Genomic DNA, 20,084 nt, shown 5'->3' on the forward strand with positions numbered 1-20,084 from the left:
TACGATTACCAATATTTACGTATTATATTGCAATGATGATAGGCTACGAAAAAATAATAATATACATATGGCTCGTTGGTCTAGGGGTATGATTCTCGCTTAGGGTGCGAGAGGTCCCGGGTTCAAATCCCGGACGAGCCCTTTATTTTTTTTTTTAATCATTCACACATATCTTTGCACCACACAAATTTTTTTTCGAACACTACACACTTGTGGACATTTTTGACAATAATGTGTATAAGCAATGAGATGAATTACGTTCAAGTTTCACAAAGTATAGATCACAAGAATATTGCACGCCATGTCTCAACCGTATTTTCCACGCGACGATAGTATCGAGTATGGCACATTTATATCGTATTACGCCGCTTCTCCAGCCATCCAGCCATTAATCTTAGAATTAGTCGTCATATGCGCCACTGTACACATATGTATGTATAATACGTAGGCCTATATCTATACACAGAAACGTAGTTTACCATATTAAGAGATAATCGCCTGTGTTGTGTCTTAATTATTATTATTATCTAACGTGTATTATTTTTTAGCGTATCCGCTACGGAAATAATATCATTACTAAATACATTGTAGAAGATTGCTTTAATATTTATATTTATTCATATAATCCAAAAGTCATCTTAAGATGCAATAGAAGATGACTTGACGATTTATCTGCTGTCTGGAATACAATACGCTTCTGGACTTTTGAAACTGTCTTTACTTGCGTACATAACAGAATAGCCACGTAGATTTGAAAAAGACGTAGGTATTATGAAGCCAAGAATTATACAGTGTGAGTGGCGATGATGGTCCCATTGAGTGTTATGTCTTCGAATTCTTCTGTAGTTGCTCAAAACTTCGCTCCCTTCGGTCTAAAATGCGGGCAGATATAGAGGCTGCACTGTTCTATAGGGAACATAAGATGTTTGTGACATTCCAGTGCTTTTTCTTGTCGGGAATCTATGAAGATGATTGCGATGTATATTTAAAGAAAGACTGGGGGGGTTATGCTGACTATATGTCGATAAACATTGGTAGTCGAACGATAACGATACAAAATACATTATTTTCGTGTCTACATAAAAGCCATACCGTGGCTACGTCGAGATTGGAATACGTCAAGCTAAGCTCTTTAAGATAAGAAACGGCCGATTGCGAGAATGAATCAGTAAATCGAAAGCCGTAGGTGGGATTCACGATTGCCGAGCAGCTACAAAACGGTTAGTCGGAAATAAAAAAGGAAAGGATACACATAGTCTGAAGAGTTTAGAAGCTCATCACATTTCCTTCACGTAAGTTTATTTTCACGATATTCCCTGGTGTTTTTAAATAGCACCCATGGTATTCTTGAAATACTATTTGACCGCATTTTGCAAGAAAGATCCTTTCTCTATTTACTAGCAATAAAGTGGGTGATTCAACTTTGATTCACTTACAGCATAGTAATGCAGTGATGAATCCATTTTCCGCGTCTAACTTAGGAAGCGTCCTTAAAAATATAAAAAATATATTGCACCTGTGAACTGCAATCTGCGCGGCTTTTAGGCATGTTTGTTTTAGCATTTTTAAGTGCTACGGAGCACAATAGGTGTGTTCGAAAATAAACCGAGAACGCTAAGACTATCCTTGTGTCTAGATCAAATCCATTCAATAAACAGAAAAACAACGGTAATTTCAGTGCCCTCGGCTCATTTTCGAACACGCTTATGGTATTCTGGAGTATTTAAAAACGCTCAGCAAGCCTTTTGGCTCTTCAACATACCGTAATACCGCAATACTCTTACATCAATATGTGTAGCTTGCTTTTACTTATTATAAAGCACAGCAGAGCAGTGGCATTTCTCTTCCGCTAATGTATGATATGTATATATACATATCTGTATCCTACACAGTCGAACACAGTTCAAGATGGCGGCAGTGACACATTCGTGGGCCTGTCAAATTGGCTTGGGATACGCCTAAATTTCAGCATTTAACCATTCCTTCTATAGACAGCACATTACTATGAGTTCCGTAAGTGTATTCCGTTAGTTTAGAGGGTGAATAACGCGTCGCGGGCCATCAGATCTCTATCATCACGCGTACCTCGTCCCGTTTCGTGCGTATGCAAAATTCCGTTTAGGCTATCTTTTCATCGGCCACTCTACAGTTTCACGTTAGAACGACGCAAGTGTCAACGACAAGATATTACTGTTATTGCTGTTTCTGTTCTCGTGTTCGTCAGTTACGCGATGTTTTTTGCACCTTGAGATATTCCTGTTACCTATGTGCAGCAGCCGAATTGTGTATGTAACGCATTCGACAGCACTGAAGGCGTGCATGCATCCGTTTTGTAGGTGTAAGCGGGTGACCCAAACGCCGGGACCAGAATCGGGCCTAGGAGAAACATGGAGGCGATAGTAGAATACCACTACTTAGCACAACAGCCCGATGAACTAACAATCCGTAAAGGCGATATCATAAAAGAGATCAAAGAGATGCCTGGTGGTTGGTGGGAAGGCACCCTAAGGGACAAGCGTGGCATGTTCCCCGACAATTTTGTCAAGGTACACCTTGGATCTCTAGAATCGCGAATCGCTAACCGCTCCGTAAACCCATATAGATTGTATGTGCACGATGGTTCCTCGATACTGGCCTATTCCATACGACAGGGACATGTAGCCCTTACGAATGCAATTTTTTCCTTAGTACTTGAAAAGATGTAGTCCATTCATTCTAGACTGCTGGAATTTTGTTGTACGCAGATGCGAAACAGGACACCGTTTTTCATATATTATCAGATATGCTGATTTCATTGATGCAACAAAACTAAGTATTTAATATTTGTAGGTATTGGAACATTCTTTGGGTAGTGGTGGTGGTGGTGGAGGAGGTAGCGGTGGAGGTGAAGGCACAACCAGTGGAAGGAGTGAAGATGTCACACTGAGAAATGGATCGGGCAGAAAGTGGTGTAAAGTTCTCTTCAGTTACGATCCTTGTAACGAAGATGAATTAACTCTAATACCTCAAGACTCAATAGAGTATTTGGGAGAGGTTGAAGAAGGATGGTGGAAAGGTCGACTTAGAGGTAGAATTGGTGTGTTCCCTTCAAATTTTGTCTCTCCTCCAACTTTCGAAGAAGCAGACCAAAGGAAAGAAAGAGATAAAAGAGAACTATGCAGAGTTCTTTTTCCTTACGAAGCAGCTAATGATGATGAGCTAACTCTCGTCGAAAACGAAGTGATTACCATTATTTCTAAAGATGCACCTGACAAGGTAAAAACTATTACGCAGCCTACAAAATGATTAACATGTTATGTAAAATTAATAACTTACTGCTTTTCCATAGGGATGGTGGAAAGGTGAGCTCAGAGGACAAGTGGGGCTCTTCCCTGACAATTTTGTCGAAATATTGGATCCAATAACAGATCACCACTATCAGGATCAGGACTCACGTCATGACTCGAGTCATGGTAGCACAAAATCTAACAGCAAACATTCCCTCGTTGGGAAAAGGAGCGAAAAGGCTCACGTGAGAAAAAGTCTTGATGCACGAAACTCTCACAGCGGTGAGTTTAACCATTCTTCTACCTTATTTTATTTCTCATCCTTATGATCAAGTGTGAATTACCCCTTTCATGCAGAAGCTACGAAGAAGGCAACATCCACCTCGTCATCCTCATCACTCTCATCCTTATCAGGAATGATGAGTATAGTTATTGGTGCCAACGGTGATAAAAAATGCGTCAGTAACCGGCCGCTCCTGTCTACCTTGAAGCGATTCGTAGGTGACGGAAGTAGCAATGCAGGTTTGGGTGAAGAACTAGACGGGGTAGAACGTGGTGAGGGTGCACCGCTTTCGCACTTAACGGCTTCACGGGCCAAGGCACCGCGTCGTCGGCCACCATCCACGCAACACCTTCGCCATCACACTACCGGCTCCTCGGTTACCACCACATCCACTTCTGTTTCGATCAACGTAGCATCTGCCATCATGGTACCTATTGTACTAACCTGAGCAATCTTTATATCTTCCTATCCCAATGCAATAATTTCTTCTTCGTTTCATCCAACGACCGATTATTATATTATGTTTACGGTAATACACTATTCCTCCAGGAGGATAGCTTGTCGAACGGGAACGTCGAAAATGTTCTGGACCAACTTCGGGAAGAGGACACCGACAGTCCAACAGGAAAAACTAGAAAAAAGGCACCTTGGGTAACGATCTTTGATTAACGCAACGAAAGATTCTTCTTTCTAAACTAAATATTTTAATATTCTTTGTATTTTTGGCTGATCTGATAGGTAGAAGAGTTGAAGATGAGTCAACTGGAGAAAAGAAAATCTGCCTCGACCGATAGAATTGAAAAAACCGAAGTTAAAAAAGAGAGAAATTACTCTAAGTAGGTAGCTGCTTATTTTGTAACTTTATCTACAGAGTTATGATACATCTGTATGATCCATAGGGTTGTGACGACAAGTATGACGGATTCTGTAATAAAGCAAGAGACAGAAGGAGAGGAAATTAGACCAAGGGAGAAAGAAAGAGGACAACGAATAGATTCTACGTGGACTGACCATCCTATTGCATCGCCTTCTACGCCAGGACCTCCTGTCTACGTTCCATATCACCTTTACAGCCAATTATTGGAGAGGGTAAGTTCGTTTTTTGCTAACATGGTAAATACACCTCTGTACCTGCTGAAACGAGGGTATATTGCAACCGTTCTGTTCAGCGCATGGAGTGTCTCGTCATGAATTTATATTAATCACAAACTCTCCGGTTATTAACTACGTGCATTTTATCAATGCCTATCTTTAACCCCTCCTTGCAGTAAATAATATTAATAATATGGAATAATTGATATCAGGTCGCTGCCCTCGAGGAAAATCAAGCGATGCTACAACGAACGGTCAGCCAATTGTCGGAACAGTTGGTCCCTCTGCTGGCGAATACCTTGACGACTAACAAGGTATAAAAGTATTGAGAAGGGTTGGCGGAAAAAATCACTGTGCATTCCTTCCCGCGCGTATTAGTACCGCTCTTCAATTGTTTGCCCTGTCATTATTTTTTCACAAATGTCTATTAGTATTACTTCATTAAGTATTACCATTAATCAATTTTATTGTATATCATCGTTATTTACATATTTATTAATGTCGACGACAGTATTTTATATACACGTGCAGCAGCAACGTCACGACGATAGCCTTTTGGTTTAAACTTTTACCGGGTGTTAATCCGCTGAGGAGGTATTATTAAACTTTGTGTTGGCTGACTAGTTCTCTCAGAGCTCGCTTGTTTCACAGAATAGAAGATCAAAGGTCCTCTCACTTCCTGCCGCATGACCCCGGATGGCATGTAAAACCAGCTCTATAAAACTAACCCGTTTTGAAGATACCTCCTCGGTGGTCAATCTACTTACGCTGAACAGGCAATTTTCCACGCGACAGACCACTTCAGCCTACGTTTTATATTTTATATTATTTTTATCATTTCCTATATAAACATCGACATAAAAATTTTGGACTCTCGAACTGTGTTATACGAATCGAGTGATCTCAGAATGCTAAAACTGCCATGTGCTATCATCATGTTGTAATTCCAATGTTATTGTTGGTTTATATATTATTATTTTATCATTAATGATCGTATTTTTGTCCACTCTTGTAAATTTCGTCTGTGAACAGGAGCGGATAAGTATGCATACGTACTTAAAAATTATTGAAAAAAAGAGTATTAAGGAAGCAAAAAGAAAAGAAGGGGCGAACATTTGAATTTTCGTTCGATGAGTGTTCGCAAGGAAATTAGACAGCTCTCACAAAAAGTAAAGTGTCTGTAGTAATGCGATATCAATTTTATTAAGTAATCCGACCGTGCCAATATACATTTGCATTTACAAGGTGTTCAGGAGTAAGCGAACCGTATCGCTCGACGTTTATCCTTGAAAACTCTAAATTGAAAAGTCGATCCGAAGAATTGATAAGGACGTTTCTATTCGGGATTCTACAAAGTTTACCAGCATACTGTACAGTTCGGTAACTCAGGGACACCCTGTATATCGCGCGGTTTACCGTACCCCGGTACGACACTTGTAACCCGGTAGGATAGACTTAATTTTAAATGCGTAGCGATTTCGAAAAGAAAGAGGTACGCGGAGTTTGAAAGAAAGCATACGCGAAATTTGGTAAAAGACGATATTCGCGCGGGTTCTGTTGAACCATTGAGGAATCAGGGCACATAACCTAAACCTCATCAAATCTAAGCTAACATTCCTTTATTGCGGCAATATGGTGCTAATACTAAAAAGAAATTTTTAGACGATACGTGTGTACGCCTACTATATCGATGGTTAGGGCGATGTGCAAAAAGACGAGATGGGCTTCTTTTACCATTGTTCCTGAAGAAGGTGAAAATGAAATTTGCACGATTGGTGATCACAATCTACCAATACCTTTTTTACATCCCGAACGAATCCAAACGTTTTTATACTTTTGTAAATTTATCATGTTCGTGTCGTCAATCTGTGTATAGAAGGGATGCGCTTTATTTTACATAGAATTACATTCCCGTGTTACTTATTTGTGATATTCGCACAGTCAAAACTAGCGTTTTACGTATCGTCACTCACTTACGATAGTCGCCTTGTTTTTATAATACGATTGGCAGTATACATAAATGCAACGTGCAGGGTTGCTCAGACCAAACTCACCATACGAAGGTAACCTGTCCGTTTGATTTCCGTGGTAGAATCAACTTTGGCTGTTGCGTTTGTACTGGTCGACCCTGTACGTATCTCCACTCTTGTGTCCAACCGTTTTGGCATTTCTCAATATACTAAACGAATCTTTAATTAAGAAGCGTTAACTGGAAATGGGCGCAGCTTAGATACAATAATGTGTATAGCACTAAAATCCTGGGTTACGTGTGCAGCTACTTGAGTACTGTTGAGCCCAGCACAGAAATACTTTGAGGCAAACTATTTTTAAGCTCCTAGATTTAAGTGAATTAATATCTATACGATTAAAAGGATCGCAAAGCAGATAATTTTACAGATGACGAAGCACGTATTGAATTATGTACATACATAGAGACAAATGAAAGTTTATATTTTCTCTCGGTTCTCGCCTGAACACGCGTCACGCCGGAGAGTCGTGCCAGATTATTCGTATTTCAATGTACATATTTACTTGGAGTAAATACAACACTATATACACACACAAAATGTCTCTGCATATGTATATATATATACATATATAATGTATATCCTATATTATATAGGTATCTGCATATATATACATATACACAAGCTATTATATATATTCTCATACACATTTGCTGTCCCTTCTTGTAACACGGTATTAAATGCCTGTACTTGCGTTCCTCCGAGAATCTCATTCTCTGTTTCACGATTCCTGGCGAGTCCTGGGCGACTTTTACCCACTGTAAACGGTGCGTTTATCTATTGCAAGGAGATTCATTTATGCTTTTGTTGTTTTTTCTATGAAGACTTTGGTTGCGTTTGCGATTCGGAAGAACCTCGCAGATGTAAGGTAAGATCGCAGGACACGGCTTTCCAAAACGGCAGTTCGTTCTTCGTCCGGACCAGAATGCCGCAGCCTCTTGAACAAGCGGGTTCTCACTCGCCCTACGCGCGATAATCGAAGCAGGAGAGTTATTGGTCCAACAGTGAAATGAATATTTAAATAGAAATTATAATTATTGAAAAGAAAAAGAAGGATAAGTCTACTTTGGCACTTTATTTCCTCATTATGCACTTACCGTTCTCGTTCTTAAAATTCAAAACTTTTGGGTCTCCTCGAAATATGCAAACAATCCAATGCTCGGTACACAAAAGTTCCTGCGACTTTTACAGTGTTAAAATTATGAAAGGGTGGCTATGAGTTGCACTTGGCTTACGTTCTCAAATTCACTGACAGCACTGTGCTTATGGTTGCGTCTTCCTCAATTGCACGCAGCTAAACAGAGACGTCACGATACTCGTATAGTTACCGGATCAATATCGAAGTATCGATATTTGAGATCGATTCAAACCAAACACCATAAGGATTGATGTACCTGAAAATCTAACAATACAAGATCCATCTATGAACAATTTTTTTTGTATGAAAGAAATATTGTAAAAATGAATATAAAAATCTTTTTAGTATAGTACACTTTTTTATATGAGTGCAATAACGTGTTTTCATATTGCACGTTACGCAGTACACAAGACACTACCACGTGGTCACGTGAAAAATGATGGAATTTAACAATTACAAATTTAGGGTATATTCCGTGATTGAAGCAGGAATGCGGCTATTATATTTCAGCCTATTGAAGCGAGTTTACGTAGGTAAGAGAATTTCAAAAATCAATCTAGAAGGGTTAATCTTACCGATTAATCAATTTTCGAAGATATATATTTCGATAGATCGGTCGTGAAAGGTAAGATAATCGATTCTCGAAATAATTAATATTAATCAGGCATTTCTTAATCGTAGTACTTGCATTGAATTTCAGAACGTATCCTTTGTATACGCGTTGGGCCCGGAAACAGCGATGAACGCGGCTAGAGTAAGTATAGGCTATAGTATGATAGTACGAGAAGCTAGAGTCGTCAGCCAGTGACGTAAAATTATGTATGTCGGGACGGCCGAGAACGAAAGAATTCGCATAGTCGGATCATTCCTTTGTGAATAGTCTGTAGTAATATATATTGACGATTCATTTTTTATAAAGTAATGACAAAACCCAAACACGAAATCGTTCATTGCTTTCATTATTACGTTTCTTTAACAAATTAAATATTCCTTTAAAAATTTTGTTTTATAATGATCTTTTAACATTTTGTCCTTTCTACATTATTTTATCCCTATCTCATATCAGTGTCATGTTAATCTTACGTCAGCTTTTTTTATCTTATTGTAAACTATCCTACCATTTTTTTTCCGCTTATTGAACAAAAATATCGTTTGCAACACGCGAGAAAGACTATTTCCACTTGTGTGATTGCCATTCTCGTTCCGCTCGGGTGGCAACCTCGACACTCGTCGAAATCCTCTGTTTTCTTCCCCAGTTGTACAATGTACTATGATATTCCATGAATCCCAAGTACGAAAATCATCGTACAATCCAACGAGCCATCGTAGAGGTTCGACGAGGTTCAATATACTTCTTGTCGTACAAATATGTTGTGCTATTTTCCAGCGACTAACCTATTATCGCAGTAGCGTTGTCCATCGATCGGGTCGTAAAACTTTCCTGCAGGTAATCTTGAAAATTCTTTGAACTGCAATTCGAGAGGCATATATTTACCATTAACAATAATTTTAGTCCTTCCAGTTAGGTGCGAAAATAGCCTCTACATATTGTCAAGGTAATTTGTCCACGTTGCCCGGGAATATCCAGAACTTAGCTTCAGTCGAGCTCGAGCCTTGATGAAAAACGCATTCTATATCATACGCTGAGAAAAATCGTAATATAGTATATTGCCATGGCGGAAGAGAAGAATTTTGTTCTGACGTTTCTGAAAATGTCAGAATCGTTTTATTCAGTGTTTATCGGGATACTAAAGTGGCGCGGACAAACTTACCCTATATCCTCAATATTGCTACAGATACTTGGGGCAATAGGAATTCTGTATTTTATCGTTAACGATTATAAGATCATTTTCCAAAACGATATTTTAAATATCATACTTAAAACTCTTCTGCGCTTTAATGTATTTCTCCTCGTGCTGTGGACCTATTTTGGAGGACTGTACCAACATTCAAGAACAGCATCCATAGTGGATGACCTCTGGAAGATTACGAGAAGATTTGAACAACTTGGAATTCGTCTACCCTGTCTTCAATTAATTTTTTATCAAATTGCGGAATTTTTCCTCATTGCCATAAATATTTACTTTGTAACCAAAGTCAACTTGCTGAAATCACATGATCCATTATGGTGGCTCGATTGGATCTGTGCAGTTTGGATGAGAACGTCATTAATAATATGCTTTACTTCATTCACCAAATATGTTCACCTGATTTTATTGCAATTCAGAGAAGTCAACGCCATCTGCCGCCGCCTTGAGAACCCTGCATACTCAGTGTCGCAACAAATATTGGTTATCTTGAATATACGGGAACAGCATATGGCCATTTCGAACGCCACAAGGAAAATTTTAAACTTCTACCAACATTACCTTTTCCTGTATTCCACTTGGTCTGTTCTAGGAATTGTATATTATGTCTCCGTAATTAACATGTACCTTGAAACACAGAATGACGAGTTTTATATAGTGTGGTACTCTGCCAGTACAATTCTTATGATTATCGGGCTGATTTTATTTATGATCAATATGTGCACCGTGGCAGCTACTGAGGTGAGTTACTTTAAGGTAGTAGGCCCAGTCATCGACACTACTAATTGTTGATACCCTAACGGCCATACAATGCGTGCGAAATAAAGGAAAATATAATTTCTTATGAATTAAAACGACCGATCAAATGTCGATATTTGGACCTACTACCTTAGAAGACGTATACGTATAAACTATGGCAATAAATTTGTACTTCTAGGGTAACTATACGAGGAATATGATATATGATATGACGTCTGATAAGCATAACTTGGGCTTACGCGTTGAGGTATACAGCTTTTTTGAATACCTTGAAAGACAAAAAATTGAGTTTAGATTATATGGTACTATCGGACTTAACAACAGCTCCCTCTTATACGTAAGTGGACTTAATGTATTATTTACATGGTATTATACTTAAGTGTTACTTTCAATTAGTCAAATGTTTGAAACCCACGACTTCCGGTAAGTTTAATTTCTTCTTCATGCCCACTCTGCCCTATGCGCATGCCTTAGCGAAGGAAGCCATGAAGGGGGGGGGGGCTTAAACTATAATAAAAATCAGATTTCTATTAAATTAACAAAAGAATTTAACTGATGTTAACTTATTGGAAGTTATACTGTATGTCGTACTGTATGTCGAAGTTATACTTATGATTTCACACGTAACTTTTTCTTATGCGTGGCGATTACGTATATACATAGCACTTTTGTCAAAGAAATCACAAAAAAATAAAACGTCACTTACACCCTATTAATTTTAGTCACGCGATATGTATTTAGTTCGTTCACGAGTAAACTATATTTTGGATTAAAATTAAAAATTCAATGAAACTTACGTTTTGCTTGTAAATTGGCTATAATATGTACGCAAATAAAAGACCCTGTACTGTAACAATATTTTAATTCCTTTTATTTCAGGCTTACGTCGCTGCGATTTCTTACTGGAGAATAATGACAAAATTAAATTGAACCAGAGTAAGAAACTTTTCCTTAAGTCAAATGTTTCTTGAACTTTGTTTAACAATATTTTATTTGTCTAATAATAATATTTCGTAGCACGTAGCAAGAGCACGAAGGCTACTACCTAACAACGCTAGTCACATGGACGCATGCCAAGGACAAGAACAGTCGTTTCCTTGAGATTATCTAAAGACGTCCATTCAGCCAATAACCTTATTATAATATAAATAGTGACACCCTCATTCTGAGACGTTGCTGATCTCATCATTTTATCAATAACGAGCACATTTCTCCGCCAGGAATATTAATCGAATATTGCTTTTTGACTGTATCAATGTAATGTGACTGCACGAAAAATTCAATTGCAGCTATCGTGCTAATTATCCACGTCAACGTTGCCGTGCTTTTTGAGCTAAAAGAATATGTTAAAATCTTAAGTATTATTTGTACAAAATTTGTACAGATTTAAACAGTTCCTAATTGAAAAGTGAATCTATGATTATGCGGATAGCAGTTTGTCTAGCGCTTTGGAGACTTCCGAAAATATATCATCGACTGAGCCCTCGGCGTTAATCTAAAAATAAGTATATTCAAATCACAATATATTCTCCCACGTATTTATCGTCAAAAGCACAAGAATTGTGGAATAAATAAAACGTAGCCCACCCTGATCACTTTGTCCTTGTAGTGCTCGACGATTTCACCATTCTTTACGTTAAATATTTCAATCCTCTTGTTAATCGTTTCCTCGTTGTCGTCAACTCTCTTAGATACCGCTGCCCTTCCCAGGAGTCTCTTTTTCAGCGTCTCGTTTTTCACGTCAAAGAAAATAATTAAATCCACTGGAGCCACCTGGGCAAACAGAAGACGATGTATACGTTGAGTGACTATACTATACGATTATTACTGAAAAATCATTATATCAGTAAGTATTTGCCGGTGGACTTACGTCTTTTTCAAATTGTAAACCTTGATTCAATTCTCTCGGATAACCATCAATGAGAAAACCAGTTTTCGTCGAACCATCTTCACGAGCTTTGTTCATCTTTTCCTTAATGAGGTCCAGTACTACATCCTAAAATGAGGTTATAAAGAAATGTTTAACACTGTAAAATAGCACATAAGTATACATATAAATGTATTAGGTACATTACAGTTGGTACGAAAAGACCCTTAGACATAAGTTCCTGAAGAGAACTTCCTCTTTGACTACCACTGGCAACTTCATCTCTTAGAAGATCTCCACTGCTCAAATGTAAAAATCCATACTTGGCGATTATACGATCGCATTGCGTCCCCTTGCCACATCCTGGACCGCCGATAACCCAAACAGTCTTCATATCTCCTTGAACTTCCGCTTCCAGTTCTTTTGCAACTATCGGTCTAACAGTACACGCACTTATCGCTGCTGTGTAAATGGTATCCTGGATATCGTCTATGTTGGACTACATGAAAAAAATTATCATTAGTACAGTATGGAATACGAAAAATCTACATACACGATACAATAAAATGTAACGTGAAACTTCCGTGAAAGCATGTAATAATTACGCGGGAAAATTCAAATAGTTGTCTACACTGTTAGAAGTGATACATAGCACAGCGCCATGGACGATGTATTTGAAAATGAAAACGGTCAACTTTTATACGTTACACAGTCCCTACTCAGATTTCAGTATTGACAAGTAATTACCTCACTTCATACAATTTTTCTAAAGAACATAAACTCTCACAAAGTACACAAAACACGCAGTTACGCAAGCACCCTGTCATCAGATTGACAACATCGAAAATTGGGTGGAGTTTGGTGTGTACATAAATTCGAATGAATCGATCCGCGCCGAGAGGTAATGGCTGCCTGCGCGCATGCGCACTCGGTCAAGATTCTAAGCTCTTGCATGTTCCTATTAGAACAGAGATTGGCTCACCACTTTCTTTACTTACCTTGAATTCATTCACAAACAATTTCGCCTTAAGGTTGCCTCTGACATTTACCGAAATCAACCGTACAATTCACGCGTGTGCTACATTCGTGCCGTGCAAATGCTAACGTTTTCAAAGGTGCCGAGATGTTTGCGTAGAACTGTTAACCCTCTTTCGTTATTTCAAGCGACGCTAGGACTCACCTTGTCAAAGCAGTTTTCACTATTGGACTGCGTCGATGACTTCGGTAATCCGACAACCAAACCACTTGAAACGAGCAGCAGAATCCAGTATTTCCGATACACTTTGTACGAGGCGTCCTAAGCGGATGTAATTCGGGAAGCCAATGTTGATCAGAGCTTTTGGCTCACGCTCGGCAGCTGCGATTCTATATAATAGAGAGCCGTATCCTAGCAGCAGGCATGCATGTACATTTGCCTGGGTGTGAGGGTCCTCTTATAGTTGTCATGGTTACTAGCGTTTATAAATAAGCGCTTTGCAAACGTTAGATGCCCGGACGCTCAGTGGCGCGACGGTACGTGCGATCCCAGTGAGCAAATGCAAAAATTCTTTTGGAATCGGAAAATGAATGACAGAAATACTGCTCGCAATGTATATTGATAATATTTTATGTTAAATTGGAATGCTCACTCCGAAGTAACCTATCGTACTCTTGGTATGTCTTTTACTTATTTTTTTTTGTCTAACAGTAAAAGTTAGCTGCATGTAATGTTCTTAAAATTTTCCAATACTCAGTGCCGCTATTCCAATATTAAATCTGCTTGGCCGGGTTCTAAGCATAAAGTAGAATGTACAGTTTGACGATTCTTTGTTGACATTTCAATAATGCTAATGTCACTCTTGTATGAGTTGCCAATCGAATGAACCTCCGTTATTAAATTATGATAAGTTCTGAAAGATATTCTTCTTTGGAAAATCATAATAAAAAGGCATGCGACAGGCGTGATTTATTCATTTGTTCTAAAAGTCTTTCAGGATTCTGTATCACGACGCACGTCTATAGAAATGCATATACAAATATTAAAAAAAATCAAAATAAAATAAATTCTGTACTATTGTATAGTCACATAAAATCACATCTATCGATGCGCTTGTACCAACAATTCATTTCATACGCGTCAGTTAAATCGAAAGAATACTTCGCATTATTAATAATCGCCAAGAAGAAATTTTCGAAAAATTATCATAACAACTCAGTCGATACATCATGTAAGAAACTAGAAGTAAAGAATACTCAAGAGGCTCCAAGTCAAAATAAACACTTGAAAAAACACCTATACAAGTATCTTGTCAATTTATTCATTTTTCAAATCCAATTTTATTTCGCGCTCCAAAGGAGTACGAACCCTCAATGAGCAGACAGTAATAGCTAACGTTCTTTGACCGTCCGATACGTTATTGGGTCAGACTACTGGTCGAGCGTGAGAAATACGTCATTCAAACGTATTACATCATATTCGTTTTTAGGGACTGTTTCACGTTACTGTTGCATAAGCGCAATCGAATTCCTTCTAGCCAATCAGAATAGCCAACGTAAGACTTGTTTCCACGATAAATGTTTGCTGGGAAGTTACAATCTGAGAGGGATGAGCCCTTCGAAGACCAAAGCCGGCTTTATCGCTTTAATCAATTCGAAGCCCAACGGTAAAGCCCCCCCTCCGCCCACCCTCATATAAACTGATAGAGTAAAATCGGAAATGGGCATTTATTATTATAGCATGAGCACTAACGAATTGAGGTTATCTTCAGTATATTCGTTCGAATATCACATTTTTTTATATCGAAATGACTGTTGAAGAATTAATTTCTGGAGATGCGTGATCCGAGCACGGCTGATATAGGTGGCAGCCAGGCGGAATCGTGGGTCGTCGCGGTGGTGGTAAAGTAGCTGGAAGTGGAAGTGGTGTCGGTGGAAGCTCAGTTCTAGACTCAGCTTCTTCCTGCGCGCAAATCCGTAAACAAAGGAAATCGTTTTCTCCTATTTACGTTACTACCGATACTTTCTTCAACTAACAAGTGTGGATTTTGTGCTACAGGTGGAACTTGATTTTTGACACTTTTGTGTACCACGTATATCCATTAGGCTTTGGAAAGGATCTTCGACAGTTCCCGTGCGTGACAACGAGGTGAAGAAAAGAATTATTTCATAATGATGCGCTAACCATAATATCCCGTTGGGTCGCAACAGTATAAAAGTTTATGTGCACGATGCGTGGTGCGGAATAATTGCATAACAGTACACCCGCCCGTTTGATATAAAATAATAATAATGGAAACTCGAGTACGAAAAAAAAATACTAGATACTCAAAAGTGACTGCATAAAAAAAAGTACTGCGAGAGTCAAAGTAATTGTCGAAAAAAAGAATTTTAGAGCGATCACTTTCTTTCGAGAAAATTTTAATTGCATTTCTGCGTATTTATCGTCATCTCGTATCGTCGTCGACCTCGAATGATTATTGCTCACCAGTAAACATTGACTATATATATACGTCCAGCGGACGCTAGTCGAATGAATAAGTTATACTGAGCAAATTGTTTTTGAATCTTAACAATTGTCAATATACCAGTTCATCAAAGATCTCGGTACATGGACGTATGCGATATACCAGATCACATAAGACTGTCTTTGTACCATTGACAGAAATTTTGTATCGCGGAAGAAAAATCAGGATGAGATCAAATTTCGAGCGGGTATCCCGCCGTGCGAGAGCAAGGGAGAGTATAGTTTCCATAAGGCACAAAAGGGGTTGCCGGGAACCCGGCCGTAAAATCGATACAACACATGCGCCCTGCATCCAAGATTCTTCCTAGATTGCGTCTCTATTGCGTTTTGGCCTTATTACCAGCTCAGCGTCCCATATTACTTCTAGACGTTCCGAAACTGCAAAACGTGTACCGGTTCGTGACTTCGCAGTGATCGAATACATTTATTCCACTTGGAATCCATAGGTCGACTTGAAACTGTTTTCCAAGAGGGTAAACGGGAACAAGGAAGTAGAAGACGTAGTGAAGGGGAAAAAAAAAGATTCCGTCATCGCTGCTATTAACGCCGAAACTCAGTGGCCTCCTACGTGGGGACGCTGCGTGACGTTCGTGCATTGAAAACTCCCCAGTGTTTAGCTGAACTAACTACGTTAATACACAATTGCCGTAATCTCTATTTATAGGTATGAAATAACGTGTAGCCTCTGGCCTTAGCGCGGTACTGTCACTTTGACATACGATCGCTTCCTAGCTTGAATATATATGTATATATAGTGAGTGAGAGAGAAAGACGTATCAGCGTTGCGCGTCGGCACGTCTATTTAGACACGCGGGCAACGTGCGGGACACTACCTGTTACCGCGTTTCCATGCAAGATTAGGAAGCTATCAATTGATAATGGCGATTAAATATATCAGCTTGTCAATGAAGATTACATGATTTTCTCATTCATGTGCTGGATTCCGTAATTAATTGAAAAATGATTCTACCAACGTCGTACTTAAGAGGTTGTAAAATTTGGATGGGAATGTCTTGAGAATTATTAATAATTATAGGATAAACTGTGGTGTTGTCTATGAAGAGAAATAAATTAATATTCATGAGGGTAAGAATTCTTTATTTGCAAACAGGAACGAAGAAGACATGGCGGAGAAAGCCGAGGTTACGGAAAACGGTGGAGACGCGACCCCTTCGTCGCCACCATCGAACGAAGTGGCTGGTTTGAAAATAGAGGATGGTGGATCTGCCCCAGGAAGTCCAGCCTCTGGTTCAGGCTCGTTCAATGCTAGCTTCAAGGCTTTCTCGAAGTTTGGCGATCCCAAGAGTGATGGGAAACAGATAACTCTCAGTCAGAGCGACAAGTGGATGAAGCAGGCAAAGGTCATCGATGGTAAGAAAATTACCACAACCGACACGGGGATCTACTTCAAGAAACATAAGTATATACACACTGTACTAGCGTAGACAATGGATAATTATATTTTTGTATAAGTATGGCAATTATGACAAATAAATACTCGATTGATGCAGGTCGATGAAATTGGGTATCGAACAGTACAAAGCATTCATCGAGGATCTCGCCAAAAGTAAACGGGTCGACCTGGATGAGATCAAGAACAAGATGGCCAATTGCGGGGCGCCTGGTCACACCAGTGGCACCTCTGCAGTAAGTAAAAACAAATTTATATATTAGATGAATACGTGATAGATGAATTTTAACTTATATATTCACAACTATATACCCCGTGTACACGGGTACACGGGCTGAACTTTATGATAAATATTATTGAAATATCTGATATCGATGTAAAATTTTACCATGCAGTGTATTGGGTTGCGTCGATTCAAGATTCGTCGTAGATCGAATTATATTATATTACGTTATATTTTGACACACTGTAGGTAAAGTTTATCATCGGCTGACTGATCGAGACAGCATGTGGATCGTCCCTGAGTTTCAGATATAAGCTTTCAGTACTATGAAAATAACGTCATGACGGTCTACTGTGAAATGGCGTCATTTTCACAGTACTGAAAGCTTACGTCTGAATACAGGGCATATTGGATATTAGTCGTGGATCGAGGTATTGACTCTGACATGAAGGTGGGAGTGAGACAACACCTTCCACCTGACGTAACTGCACCGCACGACCTCAGGATTTCACGTTGTAATTAGGTTTATAGGTATTTTGAATTCCAGGCAGATAAATTTTATCATTCTCCGTATAAATTTATTTGCATTACTCACTAGCATACTCATTGGGATATTTGTATGTAACAGGTGAAAGATTGTTACGTTAATATAAAAAAAATACAAATACAAGATATCCCAATTTCACTATTTTCACAGTAATTGTCATCATAATATATTAATATTACGTGTAAATATAGCACACAACTTAATGATGGGGATTCTATACACGTGTTTTCTTTCAGCGGCGTAGAGCTCTAAAATATGAAAATTGATTCCAGGCTGGTAAGGCTGCGTCGACGGTCGACAGGCTGACGGACGTGACTAAATATACGGGATCTCACAAGCAGCGTTTCGATGAGACCGGCAAGGGCAAGGGCATCGCCGGCCGGAAAGACTTGCCTGATCAGTCAGGATATGTGCAGGGCTATCAGAACAAAGATACGTACAAGGCCCATTAACACCGATTACTCGACGTATTCGTTCACATTACACTGTGCTTGGGCCGTCCATGCAGCATGCACAGATAAGCTTTGTTTTTCGAGCTGTACACCATATTCTCTTCTTTTTCATGGCCCGTATTCGTAGTTAGTTATTCGTCTTCAGCGCCATTTTAAGTCAACTGTACTTCGTCTCAAGCACTGATTATGAATACAGGCCTATGTATTATATATGTATATCCTTATGTATATAAGGATATATTGTTATCCTTATATCTGTAGCTCGACCGATCAATTGCGTATGAAGTTAAACCCGCGCACCTCGACATTTTTCTTGGCTGTACTCCTAGCGGTAGAATTTCAAACGAAAGACAATGGTCGACGGACTAATGGGCAGACATATTAAATGGCGCGCAAATACAAATGGATGGAAAGGAGTTCTTGACGTTATCTGATTATCTGATTATCCGTTATCTGATTTCATGCGATTGATAATGACTCGTTTTATTATTTTTTTTTTTTATGAAACCACAAACAAAAGTATACCCTGGCCTCTGCCAATGTCTTTCCAGGCAGCTAGCCTTACGTATATGATATAGTATACACAAATATACATAATGTATTTACATACTCTCCTTTCGCTATTATATATAGAAATAATTTACCTGAAACTCGTATTTCAATAAAGTGTACTTAAAGCAGTGTTCACGTTCGCAATGGGGAATAAGAAATCTAAATTCAGTAGTTGATACAACTTTTACTCAACGTATAATTTGTGACGTGATTTTTCGGATCACGGTCACAAGGCGGCTCCGGTTACCGATACAGATAACGTTCTCGATTTCTGGTTCCCTTCGGGTCGCCACCCTGCTCAGAAACTACGCTCTCGGGTTGATTCGTACAATTATGTCAAGGCTCTCGTAAGATTTCGTTATTGTTCAGTTGAGGTCGAGGTTCCCCGGCTCCCCGCTGGAGATGGGCAAAGGGCTGTAGAGCAGGCGGAGGTAGTTTTGATACGGTTAAGGGCAGGAGAGGAACCTCCTGCCCGAGTTAAGGATGTGGTGCCCAGCTGTCGCCCGATGCCCTGGGGAAGCGGCCGTGGAGGATCTCCAGGTGATACGTACCGATTCGTTAAGGAACGCTCTCGATTTGGTTTAAAGGGACGACTCGAAGGAGATAGAAGAGTTATCGACTATAAGGCTCTCGACCAATCAGAATGATTAGTTCTCGGATTTGGCTATTGTCAATCGACTGCTTTAAAGCAGTCTGTCTCGGGGCACCGACCGAGGTGTCACGGGCTGGCTCGTGCTCCCGTGCTATCTGTTGATAGTTTTTCTTGCCGTGTTTCGCTACGGTATAGCAAGTTCTCGGTTGGTACAGTGCCCGCGTTGTTCTCGCGATATCCAGGCAATTCTATGAATTCCTGTGAGTGTTCCGGAGGTGTAGTGCTGTGCCTTAGTGCAGTGCTCCCCAGAGTGTCCTTTGGATGCAGTTCTCGGCCTCCACGGATTAGCTGCCCCAGCTCCGGTGAGTCTCCCAATTTATTAATTGGTGAAGGGATCTCGATAGATAATTAAGATTCGTTCTGATGCGTTCTCGATTTGTCGCTCTCTGTCTCTCGCACTATTCGCCGGACTCTTACTCCGACCCTCTCTACCTCAAACCTAGCAGCCTGAGCGGCCGTGCATTTCCGTAACCGTCCGCTCCCGTTCGTGTATCCAGTTGCGTTT

General features: G+C 39.5%; 5 protein-coding genes and 1 non-coding gene across 17 annotated transcripts in view; 4 read left to right on the top strand and 2 right to left on the bottom strand.

Moving 5' to 3' along the window:
* The window catches only part of LOC107270398 (leucine-rich melanocyte differentiation-associated protein), a 41,265-nt gene extending 34,403 nt beyond the window's left edge, over nt 1–6,862 (bottom strand). For 5 of the 7 annotated variants that reach the window (XM_025087764.1, XM_025087762.1, XM_015745381.2 and 2 more), the window contains exon 1: nt 6,696–6,862. In XM_025087764.1, coding sequence (XP_024943532.1) covers nt 6,696–6,809 — 114 coding nt within the window. In that variant the 5' untranslated portion in view covers nt 6,810–6,862. Of the gene's footprint in view, nt 1–65; nt 376–6,695 lie in introns of those variants that run through there. The other 2 variants (XM_015745382.2, XM_015745383.2) reach the window with 1 other exon arrangement.
* Trnap-agg lies at nt 70–141 on the top strand. Its single transcript has one exon. It is a non-coding gene; the product is annotated as a tRNA-Pro (tRNA).
* LOC107270396 (SH3 domain-containing kinase-binding protein 1) lies at nt 1,016–8,724 on the top strand. Of its 3 annotated transcripts, XM_025087761.1 has the most exons (11): nt 1,017–1,292; nt 1,893–2,013; nt 2,337–2,546; nt 2,830–3,255; nt 3,329–3,548; nt 3,624–3,976; nt 4,099–4,200; nt 4,288–4,385; nt 4,449–4,638; nt 4,854–4,955; nt 7,493–8,724. In XM_025087761.1, exons 3-11 carry the CDS (start codon nt 2,388–2,390, stop codon nt 7,538–7,540), a joined length of 1,698 nt encoding a protein of 565 aa, XP_024943529.1. In that variant the 5' UTR covers nt 1,017–1,292; nt 1,893–2,013; nt 2,337–2,387; the 3' UTR covers nt 7,541–8,724. The 3 variants fall into 3 exon arrangements, with proteins under 3 accessions (XP_015600860.1, XP_024943529.1, XP_015600862.1); XM_015745374.2 differs by lacking the exon at nt 1,893–2,013 and having other exon boundaries at nt 1,016–1,292; XM_015745376.2 differs by lacking the exon at nt 2,337–2,546 and having other exon boundaries at nt 1,028–1,292.
* A 113-nt stretch (nt 8,725–8,837) lies between these two features.
* Nucleotides 8,838–11,583, top strand: LOC107270397. Its single transcript, XM_015745377.2, has 4 exons — nt 8,838–10,355; nt 10,552–10,710; nt 11,253–11,309; nt 11,391–11,583. The coding sequence occupies exons 1-3, from the start codon at nt 9,480–9,482 to the stop codon at nt 11,301–11,303; spliced, it is 1,086 nt and encodes a 361-aa protein (XP_015600863.1). The 5' UTR covers nt 8,838–9,479; the 3' UTR covers nt 11,304–11,309; nt 11,391–11,583.
* On the bottom strand, nt 11,219–13,643 carry LOC107270400 (adenylate kinase isoenzyme 1). Of its 2 annotated transcripts, none has more exons than XM_015745388.2 (5): nt 13,421–13,643; nt 12,449–12,739; nt 12,244–12,369; nt 11,961–12,146; nt 11,219–11,868 (listed from the first exon to the last, which is right to left on the bottom strand). In XM_015745388.2, the coding sequence occupies exons 2-5, from the start codon at nt 12,632–12,634 to the stop codon at nt 11,794–11,796; spliced, it is 573 nt and encodes a 190-aa protein (XP_015600874.1). In that variant the 5' UTR covers nt 12,635–12,739; nt 13,421–13,643; the 3' UTR covers nt 11,219–11,793. The 2 variants fall into 2 exon arrangements, with proteins under 2 accessions (XP_015600874.1, XP_015600875.1); XM_015745389.2 differs by lacking the exon at nt 13,421–13,643 and adding an exon at nt 12,988–13,124.
* Nucleotides 13,644–13,756: 113 nt separating this feature from the next.
* Nucleotides 13,757–19,066, top strand: LOC107270399 (TPPP family protein CG45057). Of its 3 annotated transcripts, none has more exons than XM_015745387.2 (4): nt 13,757–13,893; nt 16,854–17,162; nt 17,254–17,389; nt 18,196–19,058. In XM_015745387.2, the coding sequence occupies exons 2-4, from the start codon at nt 16,867–16,869 to the stop codon at nt 18,373–18,375; spliced, it is 612 nt and encodes a 203-aa protein (XP_015600873.1). In that variant the 5' UTR covers nt 13,757–13,893; nt 16,854–16,866; the 3' UTR covers nt 18,376–19,058. The 3 variants fall into 3 exon arrangements, with proteins under 3 accessions (XP_015600873.1, XP_015600871.1, XP_015600872.1); XM_015745385.2 differs by lacking the exon at nt 13,757–13,893 and adding an exon at nt 15,134–15,364 and having other exon boundaries at nt 18,196–19,066; XM_015745386.2 differs by lacking the exon at nt 13,757–13,893 and adding an exon at nt 16,052–16,406 and having other exon boundaries at nt 18,196–19,066.
* Nucleotides 19,067–20,084: the final 1,018 nt, after the last annotated feature.

Source organism: Cephus cinctus, unplaced genomic scaffold, assembly GCF_000341935.2.
Source record: "Cephus cinctus unplaced genomic scaffold, Ccin1 Ccin1_scaffold0754, whole genome shotgun sequence".
NCBI lineage: Eukaryota > Metazoa > Arthropoda > Insecta > Hymenoptera > Cephidae > Cephus > Cephus cinctus.

What these genes read in the sequence shown, in the direction of transcription:
- LOC107270396 (XM_015745374.2), top strand. Translation starts at nt 2,388, where the DNA reads ATGGAGGCGATAGTAGAATACCACTACTTAGCACAACAGCCCGATGAA. An exon ending in TCCCCGACAATTTTGTCAAG is followed by an intron (nt 2,547 to 2,829) that starts GTACACCTTGGA and finishes TAATATTTGTAG; the next exon opens with GTATTGGAACATTCTTTGGG. An exon ending in CTAGAAAAAAGGCACCTTGG is followed by an intron (nt 4,201 to 4,287) that starts GTAACGATCTTT and finishes CTGATCTGATAG; the next exon opens with GTAGAAGAGTTGAAGATGAG.
- LOC107270399 (XM_015745387.2), top strand. Translation starts at nt 16,867, where the DNA reads ATGGCGGAGAAAGCCGAGGTTACGGAAAACGGTGGAGACGCGACCCCT. An exon ending in ATCTACTTCAAGAAACATAA is followed by an intron (nt 17,163 to 17,253) that starts GTATATACACAC and finishes CGATTGATGCAG; the next exon opens with GTCGATGAAATTGGGTATCG. An exon ending in ACACCAGTGGCACCTCTGCA is followed by an intron (nt 17,390 to 18,195) that starts GTAAGTAAAAAC and finishes AATTGATTCCAG; the next exon opens with GCTGGTAAGGCTGCGTCGAC.
- LOC107270397 (XM_015745377.2), top strand. Translation starts at nt 9,480, where the DNA reads ATGGCGGAAGAGAAGAATTTTGTTCTGACGTTTCTGAAAATGTCAGAA. An exon ending in GCACCGTGGCAGCTACTGAG is followed by an intron (nt 10,356 to 10,551) that starts GTGAGTTACTTT and finishes TTGTACTTCTAG; the next exon opens with GGTAACTATACGAGGAATAT. An exon ending in ACAACAGCTCCCTCTTATAC is followed by an intron (nt 10,711 to 11,252) that starts GTAAGTGGACTT and finishes CTTTTATTTCAG; the next exon opens with GCTTACGTCGCTGCGATTTC.
- LOC107270400 (XM_015745388.2), bottom strand. Translation starts at nt 12,634, where the DNA reads ATGAAGACTGTTTGGGTTATCGGCGGTCCAGGATGTGGCAAGGGGACG. An exon ending in GTTTACAATTTGAAAAAGAC is followed by an intron (nt 12,147 to 12,243) that starts GTAAGTCCACCG and finishes CTGTTTGCCCAG; the next exon opens with GTGGCTCCAGTGGATTTAAT. An exon ending in ACAAGGACAAAGTGATCAGG is followed by an intron (nt 11,869 to 11,960) that starts GTGGGCTACGTT and finishes ACTTATTTTTAG; the next exon opens with ATTAACGCCGAGGGCTCAGT.